This window comes from Pecten maximus, chromosome 8 (genome assembly GCF_902652985.1).
Source record: "Pecten maximus chromosome 8, xPecMax1.1, whole genome shotgun sequence".
Taxonomy (NCBI): domain Eukaryota; kingdom Metazoa; phylum Mollusca; class Bivalvia; order Pectinida; family Pectinidae; genus Pecten; species Pecten maximus.
In genome coordinates, this window is record NC_047022.1 from 13,006,799 (window position 1) to 13,033,221 (window position 26,423).

Sequence of the window (26,423 nt, forward strand, 5' to 3'; positions counted from 1 at the left end):
ACCTTGCTAAATTTTTCCTCCATGATGTGTACCTCACGTTTCTTGCCAGTCGTCTCCTGCTGTTTGGACTCAGATTCCACCTGAAGCTCCCTCATCTTCACCTCTAGGGATTTCTTCTCTAGCCTCAAACGATCGACCTCCTCCATGAGGCTCTGTATGCGATTTTCGCGATCCTTTGATGTTTTTAGTTCCCCCTCTAGATTTTTCACTTTAATCTCCAACTGCTCCACTTTTTCCTGTTGACCTTTGACCTTAGTTTCCAGGTAATTGTTAGTTTGGCGTATATCTTCAGCATCTGCAATCTTGTTCCAGCGTTTTGTTGCTAAAATTTTCTGTTCCTCTAATTCTTTTTCTACACTCTGAAGCTGTATACAGAAGGGAAATATTTACTATCAATAAATTTAGTCAATGGTGTACATTGTAAACAAATTAAATCATGTTATAGAATTCTTATAATAAATATTAAGTAATTATACTGATCGTCCATCAAATAATCCAAGAATTGGTGCAATTCATTTCAATTGTTTTTACTAGAAGTGAGTTACCACTGTGCCAACCAACCACCAAATTACTTGTGATAGAAAACAATATGAAGAACTGAACAAGCTGATAATTTTTATCTACAGAAATATCTACCTTGATAGTGAGGGCATCTCTTTCCTTGCACACTGTGGTCAGTTCATCGAGTTTACTATTTTCCTTTTTTAGGTCTTCATTTCTCCTCTCAAGGCCCTCCTTCTCACTCCTAAGCAGAATTACCTCCCTTGCTTTAGACTCCGCCTCCTTTAAGCGTTTGTTAAGGTTCACCACTTTTTCCTCTAATTTGTTGACAGAGTGTTGTAGATTTTCCTTGTCGTCAGTAAGCTGTCTATTTTTCTGTGAAAGGTCAAACTTTTCCTCTTTACACTTGCCCAGCTGGTCTTTAGTTTCAATCAGCTGTGCAGACTTGTGTTCACAATCATCTTGTAAGCGAGACTGCCTGGATTTCTCCTCCTCTAATCGACACACCTGGAGCTTTAGAGAGTCAATTTCAGAATTTTTTTCACTTTGCTTCTTCTCCAGGCCTGTCTTCTCTTCTTCCAATTCTTTGATCTTTTCATTGGCAACTTTCAGTCTGTGTAACAGTAATAAATTACATATCATGTCAACTTTAGCTAAGAAATTTGAGCCTACAAAGGCATGTGAGTATACTACAAGAGATCCTAGAGGGATCTTGGTGCCCACCATTGAATGATCTTTATAGGTTCCATGTCAGATTGATCTTCTCTCTATTTTTCCCTTCTTCTTACTAATCTGTGTAAATTGAGAAACATCCCTCCAGTACTTTTCAAACAAGGGGAACCTATATATGAAATTTTGAGATTAAGTGATCATGGCTGTCTTTCGGCCATGTTGTTTTCAGATTGGTCCCAAAATTCAATACGAGGGACCAAGGGGAACCTACATATGAAATTTGAGAAAGATCCCTTCAGTACCTTCTGTTAAATGGCGATAACAAACTTCAATTGTCAAAATCCAAGATGGCTGGCTGCCATTCGGCCATATTGTTTTCAGATTGGTTCCAAAATGCAATATGCATAACTAGGGACCAAGGAGAACCTACATATTAATTTTTAGAAAGATTCCTCCAGTACTTTCTGAGAAATAGCGAAAACAAGATTCAATGGTCAAAATCCAAGATGGCTGCCTGTCGGCCGTTGTTGTTTTCTGATTGGTCCCAAAATGCAATATGCATAACTACGGACCAAGGGGAACCTACATATGAAATTTGAGAAAGATACCTTCAGTACTTTCTGAGAAATAGCGATAACAAGAATTGTTTATGGACAGCCAGACGGACGACACCACGGACACAGGGCGATTTGAATAGCCCACCATCTGATGATGGTGGGCTAAAAATGTAAAGCAATTTCATCTTGCTGTGCACAATTGTTGTCCATTTTAAATCAACAATGCAAAATTTTATATATTAAATTATGATAATTATTTCTAAGAAATAATGGTTCCTCTCCTAAACTGAAATTTGAAATCACAGCAAAGCAATTTAAGTATGTGATTCCAGAAAGTTGTGGTGTCACAACTGAACTAAAGGAACCTAATCACAGATTCTGTGTTGTTCTAATAACAATTAATGTAGTGGATGTTGTCACGCTGAATAGGCTAACTACATGATTGCTATGATGAAATATGATCGCACATGAGTTTCTGTTACATTTTCATTTTAAGAGAATTTTTGGAGAGCAAAACGTTTTGACAACTTTCATAAATCTTGCATGTGATTTGGTATATAATGACCAGTCTTGGGATTTTTAAGTGTGACATTTCAGTGACTAGTCTTGGATTATAAGTGTGACATTTCAGTGACTTGTCTTGGATTTTAAGTGTGACATTTCAGTGACTAGTCTTGGGATTTTAAGTGTGACATTTCAGTGACTAGTCTTGGATTATAAGTGTGACATTTCAGTGACTTGTCTTGGATTTTAAGTGTGACATTTCAGTGACTTGTCTTGGATTTTAAGTGTGACATTTCAGTGACTTGTCTTGGATTTTAAGTGTGACATTTCAGTGACTTGTCTTGGATTTTAAGTGTGACATTTCAGTGACTAATCTTGGATTTTAAGTGTGACATTTCAGTGACTAGTCTTGGATTTTAAGTGTGACATTTCAGTGACTAGTCTTGGATTTTAAGTGTGACATTTCAGTGACTTGTCTTGGATTTTAAGTGTGACATTTCAGTGACTAATCTTGGATTTTAAGTGTGACATTTCAGTGACTTGTCTTGGATTTTAAGTGTGACATTTCAGTGACTAATCTTGGATTTTAAGTGTGACATTTCAGTGACAAGTCTTGGATTTTAAGTGTGACATTTCAGTGACTAGTCTTGGATTTTAAGTGTGACATTTCAGTGACAAGTCTTGGATTTTAAGTGTGACATTTCAGTGACTAGTCTTGGATTTTAAGTGTGACAATTCAGTGACTAGTCTTGGATTTTAAGTGTGACATTTCAGTGACTAGTCCTGGATTTTAAGTGTGACATTTCAGTGACTAGTCTTGGATTTTAAGTGTGACATTTCAGTGACAAGTCTTGGATTTTAAGTGTGACATTTCAGTGACTAGTCTTGGATTTTAAGTGTGACATTTCAGTGACTAGTCTTGGATTTTAAGTGTAACATTTCAGTGACTAGTCTTGGATTTTAAGTGTGACATTTCAGTGACAAGTCTTGGATTTTAAGTGTGACATTTCAGTGACTAGTCCTGGATTTTAAGTGTGACATTTCAGTGACTTGTCTTGGATTTTAAGTTTGACATTTCAGTGACAAGTCTTGGATTTTAAGTGTAACATTTCAGTGACTAATCTTGGATTTTAAGTGTGACATTTTAGTGACTAGTCTTGGATTTTAAGGCTGACATTTCAGTGACTAATCTTGGGTTTGATTTAAGTGTGACATTTCAGTAACAAGTCTTGGATTATAAATGTGACATTTCAGTGACTAGTCTTGGATTATAAGTGTGACATTTCAGTGACTTGTCTTGGATTTTAAGTGTGACATTTCAGTGACTTGTCTTGGATTTTAAGTGTGACATTTCAGTGACTTGTCTTGGATTTTAAGTGTGACATTTCAGTGACAAGTCTTGGATTTTAAGTGTGACATTTCAGTGACTTGTCTTGGATTTTAAGTGTGACATTTCAGTGACTTGTCTTGGATTTTAAGTGTGACATTTCAGTGACAAGTCTTGGATTTTAAGTGTGACATTTCAGTGACAAGTCTTGGATTTTAAGTGTGACATTTCAGTGACAAGTCTTGGATTTTAAGTGTGACATTTCAGTGATTAGTCTTGGATTTTAAGTGTGACATTTCAGTGACTAGTCTTGATTTTAAGTGTGACATTTCAGTGACTTGTCTTGGATTTTAAGTGTGACATTTCAGTGACTTGTCTTGGATTTTAAGTGTGACATGTCTTGGATTTTAAGTGTGACATTTCAGTGACTTGTCTTGGATTTTTAGTGTGACATTTCAGTGATTAGTCTTGGATTTTAAGTGTGACATTTCAGTGACTAGTCTTGGATTTTAAGTGTAACATTTCAGTGACTAATCTTGGATTTTAAGTGTGACATTTCAGTGACTTGTCTTGGATTTTAAGTGTGACATTTCAGTGACTAGTCCTGGATTTTAAGTGTAACATTTCAGTGACTAGTCTTGGATTTTAAGTGTGACATTTCAGTGACTAGTCTTGGATTTTAAGTGTGACATTTCAGTGACTAGTCTTGGATTTTAAGTGTGACATTTCAGTGACTAGTCTTGGATTTTAAGTGTGACATTTCAGTGACTTGTCTTGGATTTTAAGTGTGACATTTCAGTGACTAATCTTGGATTTTAAGTGTGACATTTCAGTGACTTGTCTTGGATTTTAAGTGTGACATTTCAGTGACTAGTCTTGGATTTTAAGTGTGACATTTCAGTGACAAGTCTTGGATTTTAAGTGTGACATTTCAGTGACTAGTCTTGGATTTTAAGTGTGACATTTCAGTGACAAGTCTTGGATTTTAAGTGTGACATTTCAGTGACTAGTCTTGGATTTTAAGTGTGACAATTCAGTGACTAGTCTTGGATTTTAAGTGTGACATTTCAGTGACTAGTCTTTGGATTTTAAGTGTGACATTTCAGTGACTAGTCTTGGATTTTAAGTGTGACATTTCAGTGACAAGTCTTGGATTTTAAGTGTGACATTTCAGTGACTAGTCTTGGATTTTAAGTGTGACATTTCAGTGACTAGTCTTGGATTTTAAGTGTAACATTTCAGTGACTAGTCTTGGATTTTAAGTGTGACATTTCAGTGACAAGTCCTGGATTTTAAGTGTGACATTTCAGTGACTAGTCCTGGATTTTAAGTGTGACATTTCAGTGACTTGTCTTGGATTTTAAGTTTGACATTTCAGTGACAAGTCTTGGATTTTAAGTGTAACATTTCAGTGACTAATCTTGGATTTTAAGTGTGACATTTTAGTGACTAGTCTTGGATTTTAAGGCTGACATTTCAGTGACTAATCTTGGGTTTGATTTAAGTGTGACATTTCAGTAACAAGTCTTGGATTATAAATGTGACATTTCAGTGACTAGTCTTGGATTATAAGTGTGACATTTCAGTGACTTGTCTTGGATTTTAAGTGTGACATTTCAGTGACTTGTCTTGGATTTTAAGTGTGACATTTCAGTGACTTGTCTTGGATTTTAAGTGTGACATTTCAGTGACAAGTCTTGGATTTTAAGTGTGACATTTCAGTGACTTGTCTTGGATTTTAAGTGTGACATTTCAGTGACTTGTCTTGGATTTTAAGTGTGACATTTCAGTGACAAGTCTTGGATTTTAAGTGTGACATTTCAGTGACAAGTCTTGGATTTTAAGTGTGACATTTCAGTGACAAGTCTTGGATTTTAAGTGTGACATTTCAGTGATTAGTCTTGGATTTTAAGTGTGACATTTCAGTGACTAGTCTTGATTTTAAGTGTGACATTTCAGTGACTTGTCTTGGATTTTAAGTGTGACATTTCAGTGACTTGTCTTGGATTTTAAGTGTGACATGTCTTGGATTTTAAGTGTGACATTTCAGTGACTTGTCTTGGATTTTTAGTGTGACATTTCAGTGATTAGTCTTGGATTTTAAGTGTGACATTTCAGTGACTAGTCTTGGATTTTAAGTGTAACATTTCAGTGACTAATCTTGGATTTTAAGTGTGACATTTCAGTGACTTGTCTTGGATTTTAAGTGTGACATTTCAGTGACTAGTCCTGGATTTTAAGTGTGACATTTCAGTGACTAGTCTTGGATTTTAAGTGTGACATTTCAGTGACTGTCTTGGATTTTAAGTGTGACATTTCAGTGACAAGTCTTGGATTTTAAGTGTGACATTTCAGTGACTAATCTTGGATTTTAAGTGTGACATTTCTGTGACTAGTCTTGGATTTTAAGTGTGACATTTCAGTGACTTGTCTTGGATTTTAAGTGTGACATTTCAGTGACTTGTCTTGGATTTTAAGTGTGACATTTCAGTGACTAGTCTTGGATTTTAAGTGTGACATTTCAGTGACAAGTCTTGGATTTTAAGTGTGACATTTCAGTGACAAGTCTTGGATTTTAAGTGTGACATTTCAGGGACTAGTCTTGGATTTTAAGTGTGACATTTCAGTGACTTGTCTTGGATTTTAAGTGTGACATTTCAGTGACTAATCTTGGATTTTAAGTGTGACATTTCAGTGACAAGTCTTGGATTTTAAGTGTGACATTTCAGTGACTAGTCTTGGATTTTAAGTGTGATATTTCAGTGACTAGTCTTGGATTTTAAGTGTGACATTTCAGTGACAAGTCTTGGATTTTAAGTGTGACATTTCAGTGACTAGTCTTGGATTTTAAGTGTGACAATTCAGTGACTAGTCTTGGATTTTAAGTGTGACATTTCAGTGACTAGTCTTGGATTTTAAGTGTGACATTTCAGTGACAAGTCTTGGATTTTAAGTGTGACATTTCAGTGACTAGTCTTGGATTTTAAGTGTGACATTTCAGTGACTAGTCTTGGATTTTAAGTGTAACATTTCAGTGACTAGTCTTGGATTTTAAGTGTGACATTTCAGTGACAAGTCTTGGATTTTAAGTGTGACATTTCAGTGACTAGTCCTGGATTTTAAGTGTGACATTTCAGTGACTTGTCTTGGATTTTAAGTGTAACATTTCAGTGACTAATCTTGGATTTTAAGTGTGACATTTTAGTGACTAGTCTTGGATTTTAAGGCTGACATTTCAGTGACTAATCTTGGGTTTGATTTAAGTGTGACATTTCAGTAACAAGTCTTGGATTATAAATGTGACATTTCAGTGACTAGTCTTGGATTATAAGTGTGACATTTCAGTGACTTGTCTTGGATTTTAAGTGTGACATTTCAGTGACTTGTCTTGGATTTTAAGTGTGACATTTCAGTGACTAGTCTTGGATTTTAAGTGTGACATTTCAGTGACAAGTCTTGGATTTTAAGTGTGACATTTCAGTGACTTGTCTTGGATTTTAAGTGTGACATTTCAGTGACAAGTCTTGGATTTTAAGTGTAACATTTCAGTGACTAGTCTTGGATTTTAAGTGTGACATTTCAGTGACTTGTCTTGGATTTTAGTGTGACATTTCAGTGATTAGTCTTGGATTTTAAGTGTGACATTTCAGTGACTAGTCTTGGATTTTAAGTGTAACATTTCAGTGACTAATCTTGGATTTTAAGTGTGACATTTCAGTGACTTGTCTTGGATTTTAAGTGTAACATTTCAGTGACTTGTCTTGGATTTTAAGTGTGACATTTCAGTGACTGCCTTGGATTTTAAGTGTGACATTTCAGTGACAAGTCTTGGATTTTAAGTGTGACATTTCAGTGACTAGTCCTTGGATTTTAAGTGTAACATTTCAGTGACTAGTCTTGGATTTTAAGTGTGACATTTCAGTGACTTGTCTTGGATTTTAAGTGTGACATTTCAGTGACTAGTCTTGGATTTTAAGTGTGACATTTCAGTGACTAATCTTGATTTTAAGTGTGACATTTCAGTGACTGTCTTGGATTTTAAGTGTGACATTTCAGTGACAAGTCTTGGATTTTAAGTGTGACATTTCAGTGACTAATCTTGGATTTTAAGTGTGACATTTCTGTGACTAGTCTTGGATTTTAAGTGTGACATTTCAGTGACTTGTCTTGGATTTTAAGTGTGACATTTCAGTGACTAGTCTTGGATTTTAAGTGTGACATTAATATTTCAGTGACTTGTCTTGGATTTTAAGTGTGACATTTCAGTGACAAGTCTTGGATTTTAAGTGTGACATTTCAGTGACTAGTCTTGGATTTTAAGTGTGACATTTCAGTGATTAGTCTTGGATTTTAAGTGTGACATTTCAGTGACTTGTCTTGGATTTTAAGTGTGACATTTCAGTGATTAGTCTTGGATTTTAAGTGTGACATTTTAGAGACTAGTCTTGGATTTTAAGTGTGACATTTCAGTGACTGGTCTTGGATTTTAAGTGTGACATTTCAGTGACTAATCTTGGATTTTAAGTGTGACATTTCAGTGACTAGTCTTGGATTTTAAGTGTGACATTTCAGTGACTAATCTTGGATTTTAAGTGTGACATTTCAGTGACTAGTCTTGATTTTTAAGTATGACATTTCAGTGACTAGTCTTGGATTTTAAGTGTAACATTTCAGTGACTAGTCTTGGATTTTAAGTGTGACATTTCAGTGACAAGTCTTGGATTTTAAGTGTGACATTTCAGTGACTTGTCTTGGATTTTAAGTGTGACATTTCAGTGACTTGTCTTGGATTTTAAGTGTGACATTTCAGTGACAAGTCTTGGATTTTAAGTGTGACATTTCAGTGACTAGTCTTGATTTTAAGTTTGACATTTCAGTGACTAATCTTGGGTTTGATTTAAGTGTGACATTTCAGTGACTAGTCTTGGATTTTAAGTGTGACATTTCAGTGACTTGTCTTGGATTTTAAGTGTGACATTTCAGTGACTTGTCTTGGATTTTAAGTGTGACATTTCAGTGACAAGTCTTGGATTTTAAGTGTGACATTTCAGTGACTAGTCTTGGATTTTAAGTGTGACATTTCAGTGACTAGTCTTGGATTTTAAGTGTGACATTTCAGTGACAAGTCTTGGATTTTAAGTGTGACATTTCAGTGACTTGTCTTGGATTTTAAGTGTGACATTTCAGTGACTAGTCTTGGATTTTAAGTGTGACATTTCAGTGACTTGTCTTGGATTTTAAGTGTGACATTTCAGTGATTAGTCTTGGATTTTAAGTGTGACATTTCAGTGACTTGTCTTGGATTTTAAGTGTGACATTTCAGTGACTAGTCTTGGATTTTAAGTGTGACAATTCAGTGACTAGTCTTGGATTTTAAGTGTGACATTTCAGTGACTAGTCTTGGATTTTAAGTGTGACATTTCAGTGACTAGTCTTGGATTTTAAGTGTGACATTTCAGTGACAAGTCTTGGATTTTAAGTGTGACATTTCAGTGACTAGTCTTGGATTTTAAGTGTGACATTTCAGTGACTAGTCTTGGATTTTAAGTGTAACATTTCAGTGACTAGTCTTGGATTTTAAGTGTGACATTTCAGTGACAAGTCTTGGATTTTAAGTGTGACATTTCAGTGACTAGTCCTGGATTTTAAGTGTGACATTTCAGTGACTTGTCTTGGATTTTAAGTGTAACATTTCAGTGACTAATCTTGGATTTTAAGTGTGACATTTCAGTGACTAGTCTTGGATTTTAAGTGTGACATTTCAGTGACTAGTCTTGGATTTTAAGTGTAACATTTCAGTGACTAGTCTTGGATTTTAAGAGTGACATTTCAGTGACAAGTCTTGGATTTTAAGTGTGACATTTCAGTGACTAGTCCTGGATTTTAAGTGTGACATTTCAGTGACTTGTCTTGGATTTTAAGTGTAACATTTCAGTGACTAATCTTGGATTTTAAGTGTGACATTTTAGTGACTAGTCTTGGATTTTAAGGCTGACATTTCAGTGACTAATCTTGGGTTTGATTTAAGTGTGACATTTCAGTAACAAGTCTTGGATTATAAATGTGACATTTCAGTGACTAGTCTTGATTTTAAGTGTGACATTTCAGTGACTAGTCTTGGATTTTAAGTGTGACATTTCAGTGACTTGTCTTGGATTTTAAGTGTGACATTTCAGTGACTAGTCTTAGATTTTAAATGTGACATTTTAGTGACTACACTCTTGCCACCTTCATCCAATTTTTACACCAGAACAAAACTATAACATTTTTACTTTACCTGAAGTCTGCATGCTCCTTGGTGCGCAGCCTGACTTCGACCTCTCTGTCACGGGAGTCAGAGAGTTGTCTCTCGAGTCTCTCCAGACGGGACGTCAGACGGGATAAGGTCTGCGTAACATGAGTATGAACCTGGTAATCACCAGACACAACAGAGTGTTAATCTAGCATGCACTACAAGCTGATACACCGATAGCTAAAGACAGAAACGCAGACAACAGGGGTTAGAGGACAGACACGCAGACAACAGGGGATAGAGGACAGACACGCAGACAACAGGGGATAGAGGACAGACACACAGACAACAGCGGATAGAGGACAGACACACAGACGACAGGGGATAGAGGACAGACAACAGGGGATACAAGACAGACAACAGGGGATACAAGACAGACAACAGGGGATAGAGGACAGACAACAGGGGATACAAGACAGACAACAGGGGATACAAGACAGACAACAGGGGATACAGGACAGACACACAGACAACAGGGGATACAGGACAGACAACAGGGGATACAGGAGAGACACACAGACAACAGGGGATACAGGACAGACAACAGGGGATAGAGGACAGACACACAGACAACAGGGGATACAGGACAGACAACAGGGGATACAGGACAGACACACAGACAACAGGGGATACAGGACAGACACACAGACAACAGGGGAAAGAGGACAGACACGCAAACAACAGGGGATAGAGGACAGACACACAGACAACAGGGGATAGAGGACAGACACACAGACAACACGGGATACAGGACAGACAACAGGGGATAGAGGACAGACACACAGACAACAGGGGATGGAGGACAGACATGCAGACAACAGGGGATAGAGGACACACAACAGGGGATACAAGACAGACAACAGGGGATAGAGGACAGACAGACAGACAACAGGGGATACAGGACAGACAACAGGGGATAGAGGATAGACACACAGACAACAGGGGATGGAGGACAGACACACAGACAACAGGGGATAGAGGACAGACACACAGACAACAGGGGATGGAGGACAGACATGCAGGCGACAGGGGATGGAGGACAGACACACAGACAACAGGGAATAAAGGATAGACACACAGACAACAGGGGATAGAGGACAGACACACAGACGACAGGGGATAGAGGACAGACACACAGACAACAGGGGATACAGGACAGACACACAGACGACAGGGGATACAGGACAGACAACAGGGGATAGAGGACAGACACACAGACAACAGGGGATAGAGGACAGACACGCAGACAACAGGGGATAGAAGACAGACAACAGGGGATGGAGGACAGACACGCAGACAACAGGGGATAAAGGACAGACACGCAGACGACAGGGGATGGAGGACAGACATGCAGGCGACAGGGGATGGAGGACAGACAAGCAGACAACAGGGGATAGAGGACAGACAAGCAGACAACAGGGAATAGAGGACAGACAACAGGGGATAGAGGACAGACAACAGGGTATAGAGGACAGACATGCAGACAACAGGGAATAGAGGACAGACAACAGGGGATAGATGACAGACAACAGGGGATAGAGGACAGACAAGCAGACAACAGGGAATAGAGGACAGACAACAGGGGATAGAGGACAGACATGCAGGGGATAGAGGACAGACAACAGGGGATAGAGGACAGACAACAGGGGATAGAGGACAGACACGCAGACGACAGGGGATACAGGACAGACACGCAGACAACAGGGGATACAGGACAGACAAGCAGACAACAGGGGATACAGGACAGACACGCAGACAACAGGGGATACAGGACAGACATGCAGACAACAGAGGATACAGGACAGACACGCAGACAACAGAGGATACAGGACAGACACGCAGACAACAGGGGATACAGGACAGACATGCAGACAACTGGGGATACAGGACAGACAACAGGGAATAGAGGACAGACCAGTCAGGTACTAGTACTTAGTTTGTGCAAAACCTCAAATACATATTTAAATATTTCAAAACTTGCATCAGAGAAAATATTCAATATTATTATTTCAATTGTCTATAAATATTTCCTTTTTTCATACTGTACTTATAACATTTTCATAAAAATTCCAAAATGATGCATCTTTATAATCATGACAGAAAGTTTTTTTTTTTTTTTAAGATCTTTGGGTTGAGAAGACTCCAGTCTGGTATTTGTTATTCATAAATTTTGAGCACCAGAAGTATATCTTAATTTTCACAAGCTTCTGGCTTTAAATGTATTAATATTATATATGATGATCTGAATTTGTGTGATTTTATGTTGATACAGTAATATCATACTGAAAGCACAGATCTTATATCGTCTACTAGAATCACAATAGAAAATGGGATTTAATTGCTCTAAAACTGAAATTTAAAAAATCAAAAGTATATTCTTAAACTACTGCCATATAACACAGTGCATTTCTCTTTCTGCTGAAAAATTTATCCATCTTTTTTTTTTAATGAAGTATTAATCTGAACAGGCCTTTGTGGCTGTTCAGTGGGACAGCGAGATAGTGTGGTTGTATAAGGAGAAAACCAGATTAATGGCGCCCCTGGTTAATAATATTTTAATGAAATGATAAATTTGATACAAACTAAAGAAGACATGCTAGAAGATTAGTAAACAACAAAGTTCAGTCAGTTTCAAAAAGTAAACCATCATAAACAAAAAAAGGAAATACAATTCATTTATTACATTATTACAAATAAGAATTTAGATTATGCTTTCATTATAATGATTCTATGAAATATCCTGCAAAACAGAATTTACTGGAAACTTGTGATCAAATAATTAAAATGTTTACATGTACATTGACAGTAATAAAAGATCAACAGCCCATCTGGGAGTATCAGCGACAAACAAATTACCATTTAACTGCTAAACAATAACAAACTAAAAGGAAAAAGCCAATAAATTTGAACAAGAACAAGTGAAGGGAAAACAAAGAGAAAACAAAGAAGCAGCGAAGCCTACACCAGCTCATGCACTACATGCAGTGTTATCCCTACCCTTTCAAGCTCTGCAACCTTGAAGGTTTTGTTATCCACCTCCTCCTGGAACTTTATAACATCAGCTAGCAGACGCCTCCTCTCAGTACGCAAGAGCTCAACATCTGCTTCAAGGTCCTTCAATCCCAAACACACAACATCAGTCAGGGGCATCCATATGTTTACCACAACATCAGTCAGGGTCATCTATATGTTTACCACAACATCAGTCAGGACCATCCATACGTTTACCACATCAGTCAGGGTCATCCATACACTTACCACAACATCAGTCAGGGTCATCCATACACTTACCACAACATCAGTCAGAATCATCCATACGTTTACCACAACATCAGTCAGAATCATCCATACATTTACCACAACATCAGTCAGGGTCATCCATACGTTTACCACAGCATCAGTCAGGGTCATCCATATGTTTACCACAACATCAGTCAGGGTCATCCTTATGTTTACCACAACATCAGTCAGGGTCATCCTTACATTTACCACAACATCAGTCAGGGTCATCCTTATGTTTACCACAACATCAGTCAGGGTCATCCTAACGTTAACCACAACATCAGTCAGGGTCATCCTTATGTTTACCACAACATCAGTCAGGGTCATCCTTACATTTACCAGAACATCAGTCAGGGTCATCCTTACGTTTACCACAACATCAGTCAGGGTCATCCTTACATTCACCTATGTTTACGTTGATTTTGTGATATAAATTACAACAGTTACTATTACTTTTCTGATTTGGTAATTCTGGTTGTAATTGTAAATAAACTTGTATCATCTTTTCTCTCTCACAGAAATCACAAAACATATTTTCTCATATCATGGATTCATCATTTCCGTTGCTCACACTATGTAATTTCCTTGTGTGACATTTCTCTGGCTGACAAACACAACATTGCATATATTTTCTTGTGATAAATTCAGCAACATGTGCAAAAGCATAATATGGCTGCCTGTATTCATAAACAAGAGGCCCTATGGGCGTGTATTGCTTAGGCCCTTTGGACAGGTGAGCTAAAAATTGAAATGGTAATACAAATGATGATCAATGAACATAATTAAGCTAAATAGATAAAAGATCTTCAGTATCTGTTTCCGTATAAGTAGACCTGTGTATGTATGTTTGTATGATTTGTTCAATTACTCTCTGTAATATTTCTATTTTCCATTTAGGATGGATAACGGGCATCACTGCCAAAGAAATAACCATGCAGAAAATGTCCATTGCAAACCATTATTGCAATTAGCAACTATTACAACATTCTCATATCTTCATATCATATATAGTAGATAATAAACATCATTCTTTGTCACAAACAATTTTTAGGATTGACAATGAACAGCTTAACCCTCCCCCCCCCCCCCCCCCCCCCCTTCAAAAATACTAAGTTTCAAATTATAGAAATTCTGCAAGTCACAGAAAGGTGTATGAAAATACTGCCAATGAAAAGTAAAACTGTAAACTAAAAGTAATTAATAACAGTTCCGCCCTTAGTGAGACCTGAGATTTTTACCTTTTCTTGGTCTCATTTTCCCTAAGGTCTGTTCCAAAATTATCTGTGTGGGAATTGGTTTTTCAGACACCCCACCACCCATTAAATATAAAACCACATTCAGTAAAAGGAATACTAGAAAAACAGCACTTTACTCCCACCACCCATCAAATTTTAATTCAAATTTGCCTCCCACCCTTCCCACACAGATCATTTTAGAATAGCCCTAAAAAACACAGTAGCAATGACTGCAAATCCTACCCAAAGCAGCCTTAAATATTTGGTTTATAAACTCTTTTTGTGTCGGCAGAAAAAATGTGCTCCCTCTTCCCCATTGTTGATTATAGTCAAAAGGCTAATTTGTGTTTATTTTGTTAAGTCATAGGTAATATTTTCTACATAAGTTGTTAATGTAAACAATAAAGTAGTAGTAGCTTGCTGCACTTTCACTTTGGATAGCACTGTCTAGGATGCTACATTTATGTCTTAATGGTTGTTGATAAGCACTTAACTTCCTGAAACAAGAGTTACTTACCTTGACTCGCTTCTCTACCAGGGAGGTATGTTTAGCCTTTTCATCCTCATTTTGATTCACTTGTTTAACATTCTCACACAGATCCTGGCAAAGTGAAAAGAAATAGTACTTAATAATACTTATCTTGACCATGTGTAAGACGAGTTTTTAAGCTCAACATGTTATCAAGTATAAATAAAGACCATTATTATTATTATAGGTCCAAATATAGGGCTACATAATTGAACAATACAGCAAATGCCTTGGAACACAGAAAAATATTTGTATTAAAATATCAGACGGCATAATTAACATTGTTACACAGGCCCAGGAAATCATTCTCAAATGACCGCAATGAGTGATGCTAAAGTCCTGTAAAAAATAACTTTACCAGGATGAAAAAGAAAACAATATCAGGTCAATAGATCTTTTGATATTGACCTGTACATTTGAGCTCAGTCCGAACATGTAGTCTCCAAGTTGTTTTTGACCTGTACATTTGAGCTCAGTACTAACCTGTAGTCTCCGAGTAGTTTTTGACCTGTACATTTGAGCTCAGTCCATACCTGTATTCTCCAAGTTGTTTTTGACCTGTACATTTGAGATCAGTCCGTACCTGTAGTCTCCTAGTTGTTTTTTGACCTGAACATTTGAGCTCAGTCTGTACCTGTAGTCTCTGAATTGTTTTTGACCTGTACATTTGAGCTCAGTACTTACCTGTAGTCTCCGAGAAGTTTTTGACCTGTACATTTGAGCTCAGTCCATACCTGTAGTCTCCGAGTTGTTTTTGACCTGTATATTTGAGCTCAGTACTAACCTGTATTCTCTGAGTAGTTTTTGACCTGTACATTTGAGTTCAGTCCATACCTGAAGTTCCGAGTTATTTTTCATCTGTACATTTGAGCTCAGTACTTACCTGTATTCTACGAGTTGTTTTTGACCTGTACATTTCAGGCCTTGAATTCAACATTTTATGTCACTTGCTAAAAACAGCAATCACCTTAAATTTGTACTTGCTAAAATGTCTTTTTATTTTCTATGTAATCTCCAAAGTCAATTAAGATATGTGTTTTGATATGAAAATGTGATTGATCATGTGTATGTGAGAATGTATATAGACATTATAGTAAGAACTGACTAATTGGATTAATTTGTTATATAATTGTTACAGTTTGCATCTGATGAAACCACTTGCTGAAAAAAGAAAGCATATATATTTTTTACTATCTATTCTCCAACATCTTCTTACAAATAGCAAGTAATTCAGTGTTAAATTTGAGGCCTGCATTTGAGCTCAGTACCTACCTGTAGTCTGTGAGTTGTTTTTGACCTGTACATTTTAGTTCAGTCTGTACCTGTAGTCTCCGAGTTGTTTTTGACCTGTACATTTGAGCTCAGTCCATACCTGTAGTCTCTGTTTTAGTTGTTTCACTTCTTCCTGGTGGAATTGCATCTGATGAGAGAGTCCATGTTTGGATTTCTCAGATGTTTTCAGCTCCTGTAGGAGTGTGTCCATCTCTCTCTGTAGTTGCTAAAATCCAGAAAAGAGACACATTTTTTGGTAATCATTGACTCCTTAATTAAGTCAAATGAAACCAGAACTCCTATCATATACATCATGAGGAAAGATACTAAGCATGTCACAGAAATTGTGGGATGCGTCTTAGATCAGGCATCTCTGCATGTCCTTTTATTGGAAATTGTTGAATATAATATTTATCTAACGACATCTGTTAAAGACATTGACATGACAGTTTGAGTCTGGTATTAAGGGACATTTAAACAATGTATCTATGGTACATATCTTGGGAAGGTATCTATGGTACATATCTTAGGTAGGAATCTATGGTACATATCTTAGGTAGGTATCTATGGTACATATCTTAGGTAGGTATCTATGGTACATATCTTAGGTAGATATCTATGGTACATATCTTAGGTATGTATCTATGGTACATATCTTAGGTAGGAATCTATGGTACATATCTTAGGTAGATATCTATGGTACATATCTTGGGAAGGTATCTATGGTACATATCTTGGGAAGGTATCTATGGTACATATCTTGGGAAGGTATCTATGGTACATATCTTAGGTAGGTATCTATGGTACATATCTTAGGTAGGAATCTATGGTACATATCTTGGGTAGGTATCTATGGTACATATCTTGGGTAGGTATCTATGGTACATATCTTAGGTAGGTATCTATGGTACATATCTTAGGTAGGTATCTATGGTACATATCTTGGGTAGGTATCTATGGTACATATCTTTGGTATATATCTATGGTACATATCTTGGGTAGGTATCTATGGTACATATCTTAGGTATGTATCTATGGTACATAACTTAGGTATGTATCTATGGTACATATCTTTGGTATATATCTATGGTACATATCTTAGGTAGGTATCTATGGTACATATCTTTGGTATATATCTATGGTACATATCTTAGGTACATATCTTAGGTATATATCTATGGTACATATCTTAGGTATGTATCTATGGTACATATCTATGGTACATAACTTAGGTATGTATCTATGGTACATATCTTTGGTATATATCTATGGTACATATCTTAGGTAGGTATCTATGGTACATATCTTGGGTAGGTATCTATGGTACATATCTTAGGTATGTATCTATGGTACATAACTTAGGTATGTATCTATGGTACATATCTTTGGTATATATCTATGGTACATATCTTAGGTAGGTATATATGGTACATATCTTGGGTAGGTATCTATAGTACATATCTTAGGTATGTATCTAAGGTACATAACTTAGGTATGTATCTATGGTACATATCTTTGGTATATATCTATGGTACATATCTTAGGTAGGTATCTATGGTACATATCTTGGGTAGGTATCTATGGTACATAACTTAGGTATATATCTATGGTACATATCTTAGGTAGGTATCTATGGTACATAACTTAGGTATGTATCTATGGTACATATCTTAGGTAGGTACATATCTATGGTACATATCTTAGGTACATATCTATGGTACATATCTTAGGTACATATCTATGGTACATATCTTAGGTACATATCTATGGTACATATCTATGGTACATATCTTGGGTAGGTATCTATGGTACATATCTTGGGTAGGTATCTATGGTACATATCTTAGGTAGATATCTATGGTACATATCTTGGTTAGGTATCTATAGTACATATCTTGGGTAGGTATCTATGGTACATATCTTAGGTAGGTATCTATGGTACATATCTTAGGTAGGTATCTATGGTACATATCTATGGTACATAACTAAGGTATATATCTATGGTACATATCTTATGTATAAATCTATGGTAAATATCTTAGTATATATTTATGGTACATATCGAAACCTACATCTATGGTTTCTTGTAAGCTACTCTCCTTCTCTGTCCACTCCTCTGCCTGAATGTCCTGCATTTTCACACGCTGTTCCAGCTCCTGTGCAAAACAACTCAGTTATTAATATTTTATACAAATGTATTCCATCTATTAGCTGTTGCCAAATTTCTTCAAATGCTCACCTAATTAATTTACTTGGTAATTTGGTCCTGGTTTTGTGAAGACACTTGTTACAGCTATACATTCAAATTGATGGTCAAACTGGATGACAGGTATAAAAACAAACGATCAACTTCTCTCTATGTGGCTGCATAATCAAATGTGACTTAAAACTCTACAGTAACAGAAAGACTTGTCAAAGATATCATACCTCAATCCTCCTTTTCCTATTTTCTGAATCTTTACTTTCCTGCATTGGACAAGACTTCAACCATACTCGCAATTCCTGTAATAAAACCATGAAGTGTCACACTTGACTTAAATGTCTACCGTTACTTTTGTTGTTCACGGTAGTCACCAGAACTAGTTGGATTTACCAGAAACCCTGATTGATATTAAAGATATTTTCAGCTTTTGTTCTTCTTCCTGGGATGATTTTATCCCCAGTTATTAGTTATTATATAACTTTCTAAAACAAAAGTAGGATAAGTCAGGTAATTACAAAACTTTCAGAACTTCTGCCATAAATTTTTAAATCAGAAAACTGACTAAAACAAATAGAAAGTTTGTCTCTTGTTTTTCCTTTATTTTCCATTTTCCTCTAAAAAAAATACTTACACTAAACCTGTGAATCAATATTTCTACGAATTTCTATTTGACATAAAATAATGTTCTGATAACGTATTTGACAGTTTACCATTTTGTCTATGAGGCCACCGCCATCTACACGATGGAGTAGTTCCTGTTCCCTCGCCATGAAATCTTTCTCCTGAAGCTGGTAAGCATCCAGCAGCTCATCCAACTCCTACAACACGATCACAATGCTTCGTTTACAGTATTAGATAAACTTCACTGGGACATACCGTATAGCTTTGTAACAGTCATACACTTTGGTGTTTCATGCTAGTTTACATTTAAGCTAGCAATTAAAACCAATTTAACAAAGTGGGAAAGTGCTGCTATTATCTCAATGCCAAGCTGTCGGTATGAAAACCATTATATCTATATATATATAGCAAAAAATACCAATAAATAAATCTATCCAATAGGTAATGACACGCTGGATGGTTTTCAGCCCAAAATAGTTCCTCAGGCAAATGCAAGGATGGATGGCAATGGATCCAACAATATAACAAAGAAAATCAGAAAAAATTCTTGCATAAAATATATTTACATCTAATCTATATCTATTTATACACATTAAATTCATCAATTCAACTCGCGATGTTATTTTGTTAAACCTTTTAGTTATATTATTTATTTATTCATTTATTTACGTTTACCATCTGTACACCACCTAAGATGTTTTCTAATTAATTATAAAAGGCCCTAGGCGAATTAATTATTGGCCGAGAGGATTGTTTTTACAACATAACAATATTTATTGTAGTTTATACCCACTATATTTGTGTAACTGTTCCATGTTATATTATATGTGATCGTTTGTAATTTACCTGTATCTTGATAAAGGGGCAGATTGCCTCGAAAATTAAACATTTTACTTGTCTGTACTGTCGTTATTACTACTTGACAATTATCTATTTCTAGTAATACGCATCCAACGAACATTTGTTTGTTAGGATCCAGTACCTATATTGGATTATAACATCGTTATTACTAACTAGACCCTATTTATACATATTAAGATATCTACCATCCTCCTTTAATTGATTTTTGGACTGTTTGGTACACCTTGTATGTATGACTGATACTTACCTGAATTTTATTGTTGAGATCCATCACCTCCATGTTTTTTTCCTCCATTTTACCCCTCCATGCCTCATTTCGTTTCTCCATGTTTGAAAAGTCACGCTTCATACCATCAATGGACTTTCGTTGCTCCTGTAACACAAACATTTATCAGAGTATAAATATATTACCGATAGTATACCATCCTCCACAAGTACAACACAAGTGCATTCAATGATTGCGAAAGCTCACCGGCGGCAGCAATCACACTATGCATTCATTTTTTTATGTATGTATAAGCATGTCATTTTGAAATTGTATGTCACATAATATCGCTCCTAGACCTCTAATGGATGTATAAACCAAATAAGAAGGGTGTGGACTTACAAGCTTTCCAAAACATACCCCTATAATCTTTAAAGTGGGTTTTTGTGTCAAAAAAAGTAACTCAACTAAATGGTAAAATGCCAAAAAAAAAAATCGCAAATTTTATCTGCATGATTTTCCTATAACATCACTCTTTGACCTCTAATGAATGTATAAACCAATTTAGAAGGGCATGAGGTGTATACTTTTGGACTTACAAGCTTTCCAAAAACTTACCCCAAAAACTTTAAAGTTTTGGGGTGGGACGCCGACGCCGGGGTGACAGAATTAGATTTCGGTTATTCGTAACCGGTGAGCTAATAATAATATCAATTTCTACCCACAGTATTAGTGTTCTTCTCCATGTTAAACACTTCTACAACACACTGTTAGCAAATACAAATATTACAACCCTAGTACACTTATGAAGGAGTTTACTGATGCCTTTCAACACTTTCACCAATAACCTAACATTTGGTTAACCACCGCTGAAACCAACACAGACGCTGGGCTGACAACATAAACTCCCCCTCTGCTCAAGAGGCAAGCTAAAAGTGAGAAATTAAGCTCAATCCCCAGCTGAACAGAAAACTTTAACATGGTCCCATCATCAGTAAAGTTTAGTTGAAATTTGAATCTGAAACGTACATTGGGATGGTTAATTATATATATAGATTTTTTTACAAGAATAGTCCAGGTGTCATTATGATAGCCTATGTACTTAGAGAGAAATTCAGCTCAATGTAGAGTTAAAAGGAAAACTTAAACATGGCCCTGTTAATAAACTAAGTCTAATTAACAGTAATTAACAGTAAGTTTTTGTTTAAGTTGGGATGGTCAGGGGTCGACATTAACTTTTTTCTGCACTTGTCCCTTCGGACAAGTGATAAGATAAATTCACTTGTCCGAATGAAATAATCACTTGTCCTACATGTGTTTCTACTTTCTATCTGTTATGTGTAAACAGCGAGATGATTTATTATAAAGTAGAGGTAAGCACTGCAAGCCATAATTTCGACTCATAATAATTACTAACAACAATAAAACAGCAAGAAAGTATTATTACAAATTATTTAAGTTTTACCAAACCATCCTTTTTTTACCTAAAAGCAGATGAATGAAGTACTCTAAAATAATTAACTTTCAAGGAGAACTGTTCGACTAAACTATAAACACATGCGATTCAAACATACTAGTGATACCGATTACATGTTTTCGAGAGCCCTCGAAGTCTACCATCATTTCTATGTAGTTCCGAATGAAGCTTTAATAAGCATGATCAACTCACTTCCGTTCGATGGTTAACACAATTTAAAGGAGTTTTTACTCATTTTACAGTGAGTATTGAATCAGTTTTGACTTCAGAATATAACATAAATAAAACACAATGACAGATTTGTTACTTGTCCCGTCGGACAAGTACTTTAATGATTTCACTTGTCCGACATCAATTTCGTCTGGTACCGGACAATCGGACAAGCGTTAATGTCGACCCCTGATGGTTATATATAGATACAAGTATACCCCAGGTGTCATTATGATAGCTTATGTATTTATAGAAAAACGTTGAAGCTGATGCTGTCATAGCCATCGCCAGAAAAGTAACACCTATGTCTCGCTTCACAAATAAGTCGCACGCAAGACAACATAAATGAAATATTGACAACAAAATAGTTACACCATAGTCTCTAGATATCTTGGTGACTTTGGTTCATGTGATATAAATAAGACTATTCTCCTGTATACCATTACACTACAATTCAATGTCTATGCCTTTATACCTTATCTAGCTTTCTTTGGAGTTTTGAATTTTGTTGTTGCTGATTTTCAAGCTGCTCCCTACATAATGAGAGTTGTTTTTCTCGACTCCGGAGTTTAGTACGCAGGTTACAGTTAGTTTGCTCCAATTCAACAACAACATCCTGCATCTCTTCCATCTCTGACCTGAAAGACAGCAAGCAAGAGGCCCAATAGGCCTTTATAGTCATTTTGCTTTATTGAATGGGACCAAAACACACTAACATTTATCTGCCAAAATTCTAGATTTTAGCTTTTAAAAGTTACTAAAATATGAAATTTCCATTATCTTTTGACTCTACAACAAAGCTTCCCAGGAAAGAAGGGAGGCACATCCTTCCTTTACAAATGTTTCCCTGGATCCAGCTAACACAATTTGAATAATGAAAAATATATATTGTTTAAAATATGTACTACCTTGGTATGGGTTGTCTCACATTCATAGATTGCTTTCCCTGGGTTTGACTGCAAACCTTACAAATTATTATCATGAATCAGCATCTCTAATCTCCCCTATTGTATTAACGTTGGCATGAGTTCCCTCCCTTAGTACGTAAGTAAAGTTTATACCTGCGGATTTCGGTTTCTATCTGCTTTGCCTCTGTCTGCATGTCTTTAATTTCAACATATAGATTCTCAGCATTCAGTTCCAACCGGTCTTTCTCATGAAGTGCTACATCTAGCTGAGCTTTCAAATCCTGTCACAATAAAATATACATTTCAATAATGCATTGCAGACACTACAAACCTTTCAGTGTAAGGAACTAAATGTATTTTGATATGTTTAAACATTATATAAAGAGTGAGTAATTGAGAACAAAAGTATGAAATTTCATGACAATCAGATTGAAAATTAATTTGTTACAGTAACAATGTCAAAATCCTATTTACAATAACAATGACCTCATTTTTTACCTTCTTAATTGGTTGACACAGGAACAAGAGGGAATGATTGTAAACAAATAAACAAATGAGTCAGAACATTCCTCTGGGAAACAGTTCACCTGGTCAGTACCAAAACCTTGTGAAAACAGTTTGACTGTTGACTGATGAGGCATGAAACAACTGTATAATATATTCCCGTCCAAAGACATTCAAAGCATATTCCAGCTCACAGCAAAAGATTTTGAGGTAGATTTTTTTTCCCACAAAAAATATGACTAGAAAAACTCTCAATTAATAACCCTGACATCCCTTACCTGAGATCTTTCCACATATCTTTGTAGGTCGACCTGAAGCCCTTCGTTCTCAATGTTCAGTCGAGAGAGTTCTTCCTCTTTCTCCTGTCCTGTGAATCTTAGATGCTCCACTTCTGTCCTCAGGTGACACTCGGATTCCTCCAGCTTGTGGCAGGTCTCCTTCATAGTTTGTAGTTCTGCGACCTTGACAGTGAGAGTAACCTGAAGGTCGGCGTGTCCAGAGTTGTGTGAACGCCTGGCAGGGACACAGTATTCTGTCTCCGTAGAGGAAAAGTCAGTCTCTGAGGAGTCCGACCCACTAGTACTGCAACCTTGATTACTGAAATATTTGGGAAAAAAAATCATATTTTCCACTATTTTTTTCAGAGATAACAGCATTTTATTAACATAAAATTTCTAATTGTAATAACAATAGTTTTCCAAATTACTCACACACTCATAAACAATGTTAACAAAAGACAGGTGTAAGTTTGCAGTGCCAGGACACACGTTACGACTATTTTTATCAAAACTGAGTTGCACCTTACCTTATCTGTGTACAGAGCCATCAAATTCTAATTTGATATTTTTGAGAATAAAAATAAGACCACAGAAATCTGCTTTCAATCAGGTTGATAAAGTCATCAATGTCCACTTTTTCTCTACCGAAGTGAAAACAAACTTTTATTATAAGCTAGTTTTCAAGGTGGGGTCAAATTAAATATGTCAGAAAATAGTATAGTACATAACAAGACAATTCAGGGCTTACAGCCGCCAACCAAATTTGAAATTATATGCCAAGAATGCACAGATGAAGAGTTTGTGTTGTTAGTTATTCTACACACTTATTGTTTGAGGGACCCACTGCATTCAAATTGTAATCATTGGTATTAATATAAACAAACTCAGGAATATCACTAATTTAATAGACAATATCAGAATTTCAAAGCTAATCAACCCATGCCCAAAGTAAGATGAATTCAAGTAGTGCATGATATCACACTGAAGATTTTTTTTCGCCATAGATAAAGGTCAAATATCTAAATGTAGGTCAGAGCAGAGTGACCCACATTTGGTACATGTCACATCAATTCATTTAATTGATGATGTAGGTCAGAGTGACTTTTATTACATGACACACCACCTGGTTTAAGTGAACCCATGACCCAATTATTTCTAAAGTTTCCTGATTGGGGACTGAAAAACACTGTCTACCTTTTGGGTTGACTGTCGTTGTGCTGCTTTCTGATGTAAGTAAACCCTACAAAGGGTAGGTCTTTCCCCGTGAACTCCTGGGGTTTCTGGAAATCCTCAAATGTTGGTTGGTACCGCACTCTCTCTAGCTCCTCAAAATTGGAAGTGTCATCCAGACATGAAAGGTGTGGCACAAAAGGGGGCTTTTCTGTTCCAAAAATCAAATCTTTCTATTCCTGTTCGAGACTCTTCATTGAATCACTCAATATTATGGCATTAAGTAACATATTTTACAACCTTAGATATCATATCAACAGAAAGGCGACTAGGCAAAACTTACAGATTAATTTTAAAATCAGTCAAGAGTATCTACCCACTACCCACAGGAATCTATATCAAGATTTGGAATATGAGGGTTATTTCATCCAACAACTAATACAGATATGATCTCAAATGTGATGAATTGAGGAAGAGGATGGAAATTTGAGGGTAATGGGATAAAAATTGCAACCCAACCTGTCAGAAATAGCTCTAAACAGATATCACAATAATGAATAAACAAAATACTATTTGTAAGTAACAACATTATTATAGGGTATTAATCACAATTTAATGGAACACTTTCAGTTCAAAAAGTACTAAGTAAAATTAAACGCAGAAAATTAGAGAAATGCATGGAGTCAAGATTTACATGTATGATTTACTCAAGACAGCACAAGAAAATCCTGCTGAGTTTGCCCTATGATCCTCTAAATGAATTACCTTGTCGGATTTCTTCCCAGTTGATAGAACTAAAGAACTTTTGTTTGGTGATTCCCTTGAAGCCTAGTCGCTCGTCCTTGTCTGTGAGGAGACTACGAATGAGGTTCACAGCGGATGAAGACAGGTGATGACCCTCAGGAAATTTGAGGCATTTCTGTCAATACAAATATACAAAGATATTTCCAGGGAAAAATCAATTTGACATGCACATCCAACAAGAGTATCAGTGTAATTGATGAATGCTCCCGAAAACAACTCTACTGGAGACTTTTCCTGTCTGTGATTTTTTTTATTCTATATTAATTATAAATGACACACATCTGTAAAAAATGTTAAAATGATGAGTTTGGAAGAGGGAAGAATATCGTTTTATTATATTACATACCTGTATTTATTAGTCTCTGTCATTGAACTATGAAAGTAAGGGATATTCCATTCAGTCTGATACTTATTGTTCCTATCATTGCCTTAGTGTAACTGATGGACTCACTAAGTTTCATATCCTTGCTTAACAGTGGTCAAAGTAATGCTACAGTTATGCTCCAGACACAATTTTTTAACAAAGGGCAATTACTCTGTAATTAAGGGAATGCAGGCCTGATTTTGGGTACAACACTGCACATCATCTTACTATGACCAATACATAAACCAAGTTTCATTATCCAAGTTAAAATGGAAGCAAAAATAGGCTCTGCGGCAGACACCAAATTTTAACAAAGGGCAGTAACTCTGTAAATAAGGGGCTGTGGGCCTTGAAACTAGTACTATACACATCACATAGTGTAACTGATGTATGCACCAAGTTTAATGATCATTGTTTATTTGTGGGCAATATCATGCTCCGGACAGGAAAAGGATGGACAGAAAGACGGACAAAGCAGCAACTAAATGTTCTCTCGAAAATGTTTGGGGAACATAAAAACCTTCCACTATTTATCACAACAATGTAATTTAAACAGAGTAATCATTGTTTAAGGACGCCTAAATATGTTTTTTTCTTCTTTTCCCCAATCCAATGAGTTTTATATATGATCTTCATTTTGAACTCAA

General features: G+C 36.2%; 1 protein-coding gene across 3 annotated transcripts in view; it reads right to left on the bottom strand.

Annotated features, from left to right (window-relative positions):
* The window catches only part of LOC117332496 (citron Rho-interacting kinase-like), a 62,207-nt gene that overhangs the window by 28,347 nt on the left and 7,437 nt on the right, over positions 1-26,423 (bottom strand). For 2 of the 3 annotated variants that reach the window (XM_033891428.1, XM_033891426.1), the window contains exons 8-22: positions 25,374-25,527; positions 24,633-24,819; positions 23,439-23,757; positions 22,810-22,937; positions 22,224-22,386; positions 20,104-20,229; positions 19,085-19,192; positions 18,599-18,673; positions 18,244-18,327; positions 16,272-16,397; positions 14,888-14,971; positions 12,851-12,967; positions 9,839-9,969; positions 637-1,114; positions 3-365 (exon numbers count right to left, since the gene is read on the bottom strand). In XM_033891428.1, the coding sequence (XP_033747319.1) occupies positions 3-365; positions 637-1,114; positions 9,839-9,969; positions 12,851-12,967; positions 14,888-14,971; positions 16,272-16,397; positions 18,244-18,327; positions 18,599-18,673; positions 19,085-19,192; positions 20,104-20,229; positions 22,224-22,386; positions 22,810-22,937; positions 23,439-23,757; positions 24,633-24,819; positions 25,374-25,527 (2,643 nt within the window). The remainder of the gene's footprint in view (positions 1-2; positions 366-636; positions 1,115-9,838; positions 9,970-12,850; positions 12,968-14,887; positions 14,972-16,271; positions 16,398-18,243; positions 18,328-18,598; positions 18,674-19,084; positions 19,193-20,103; positions 20,230-22,223; positions 22,387-22,809; positions 22,938-23,438; positions 23,758-24,632; positions 24,820-25,373; positions 25,528-26,423) is intronic. The other variant, XM_033891427.1, reaches the window with a different exon arrangement.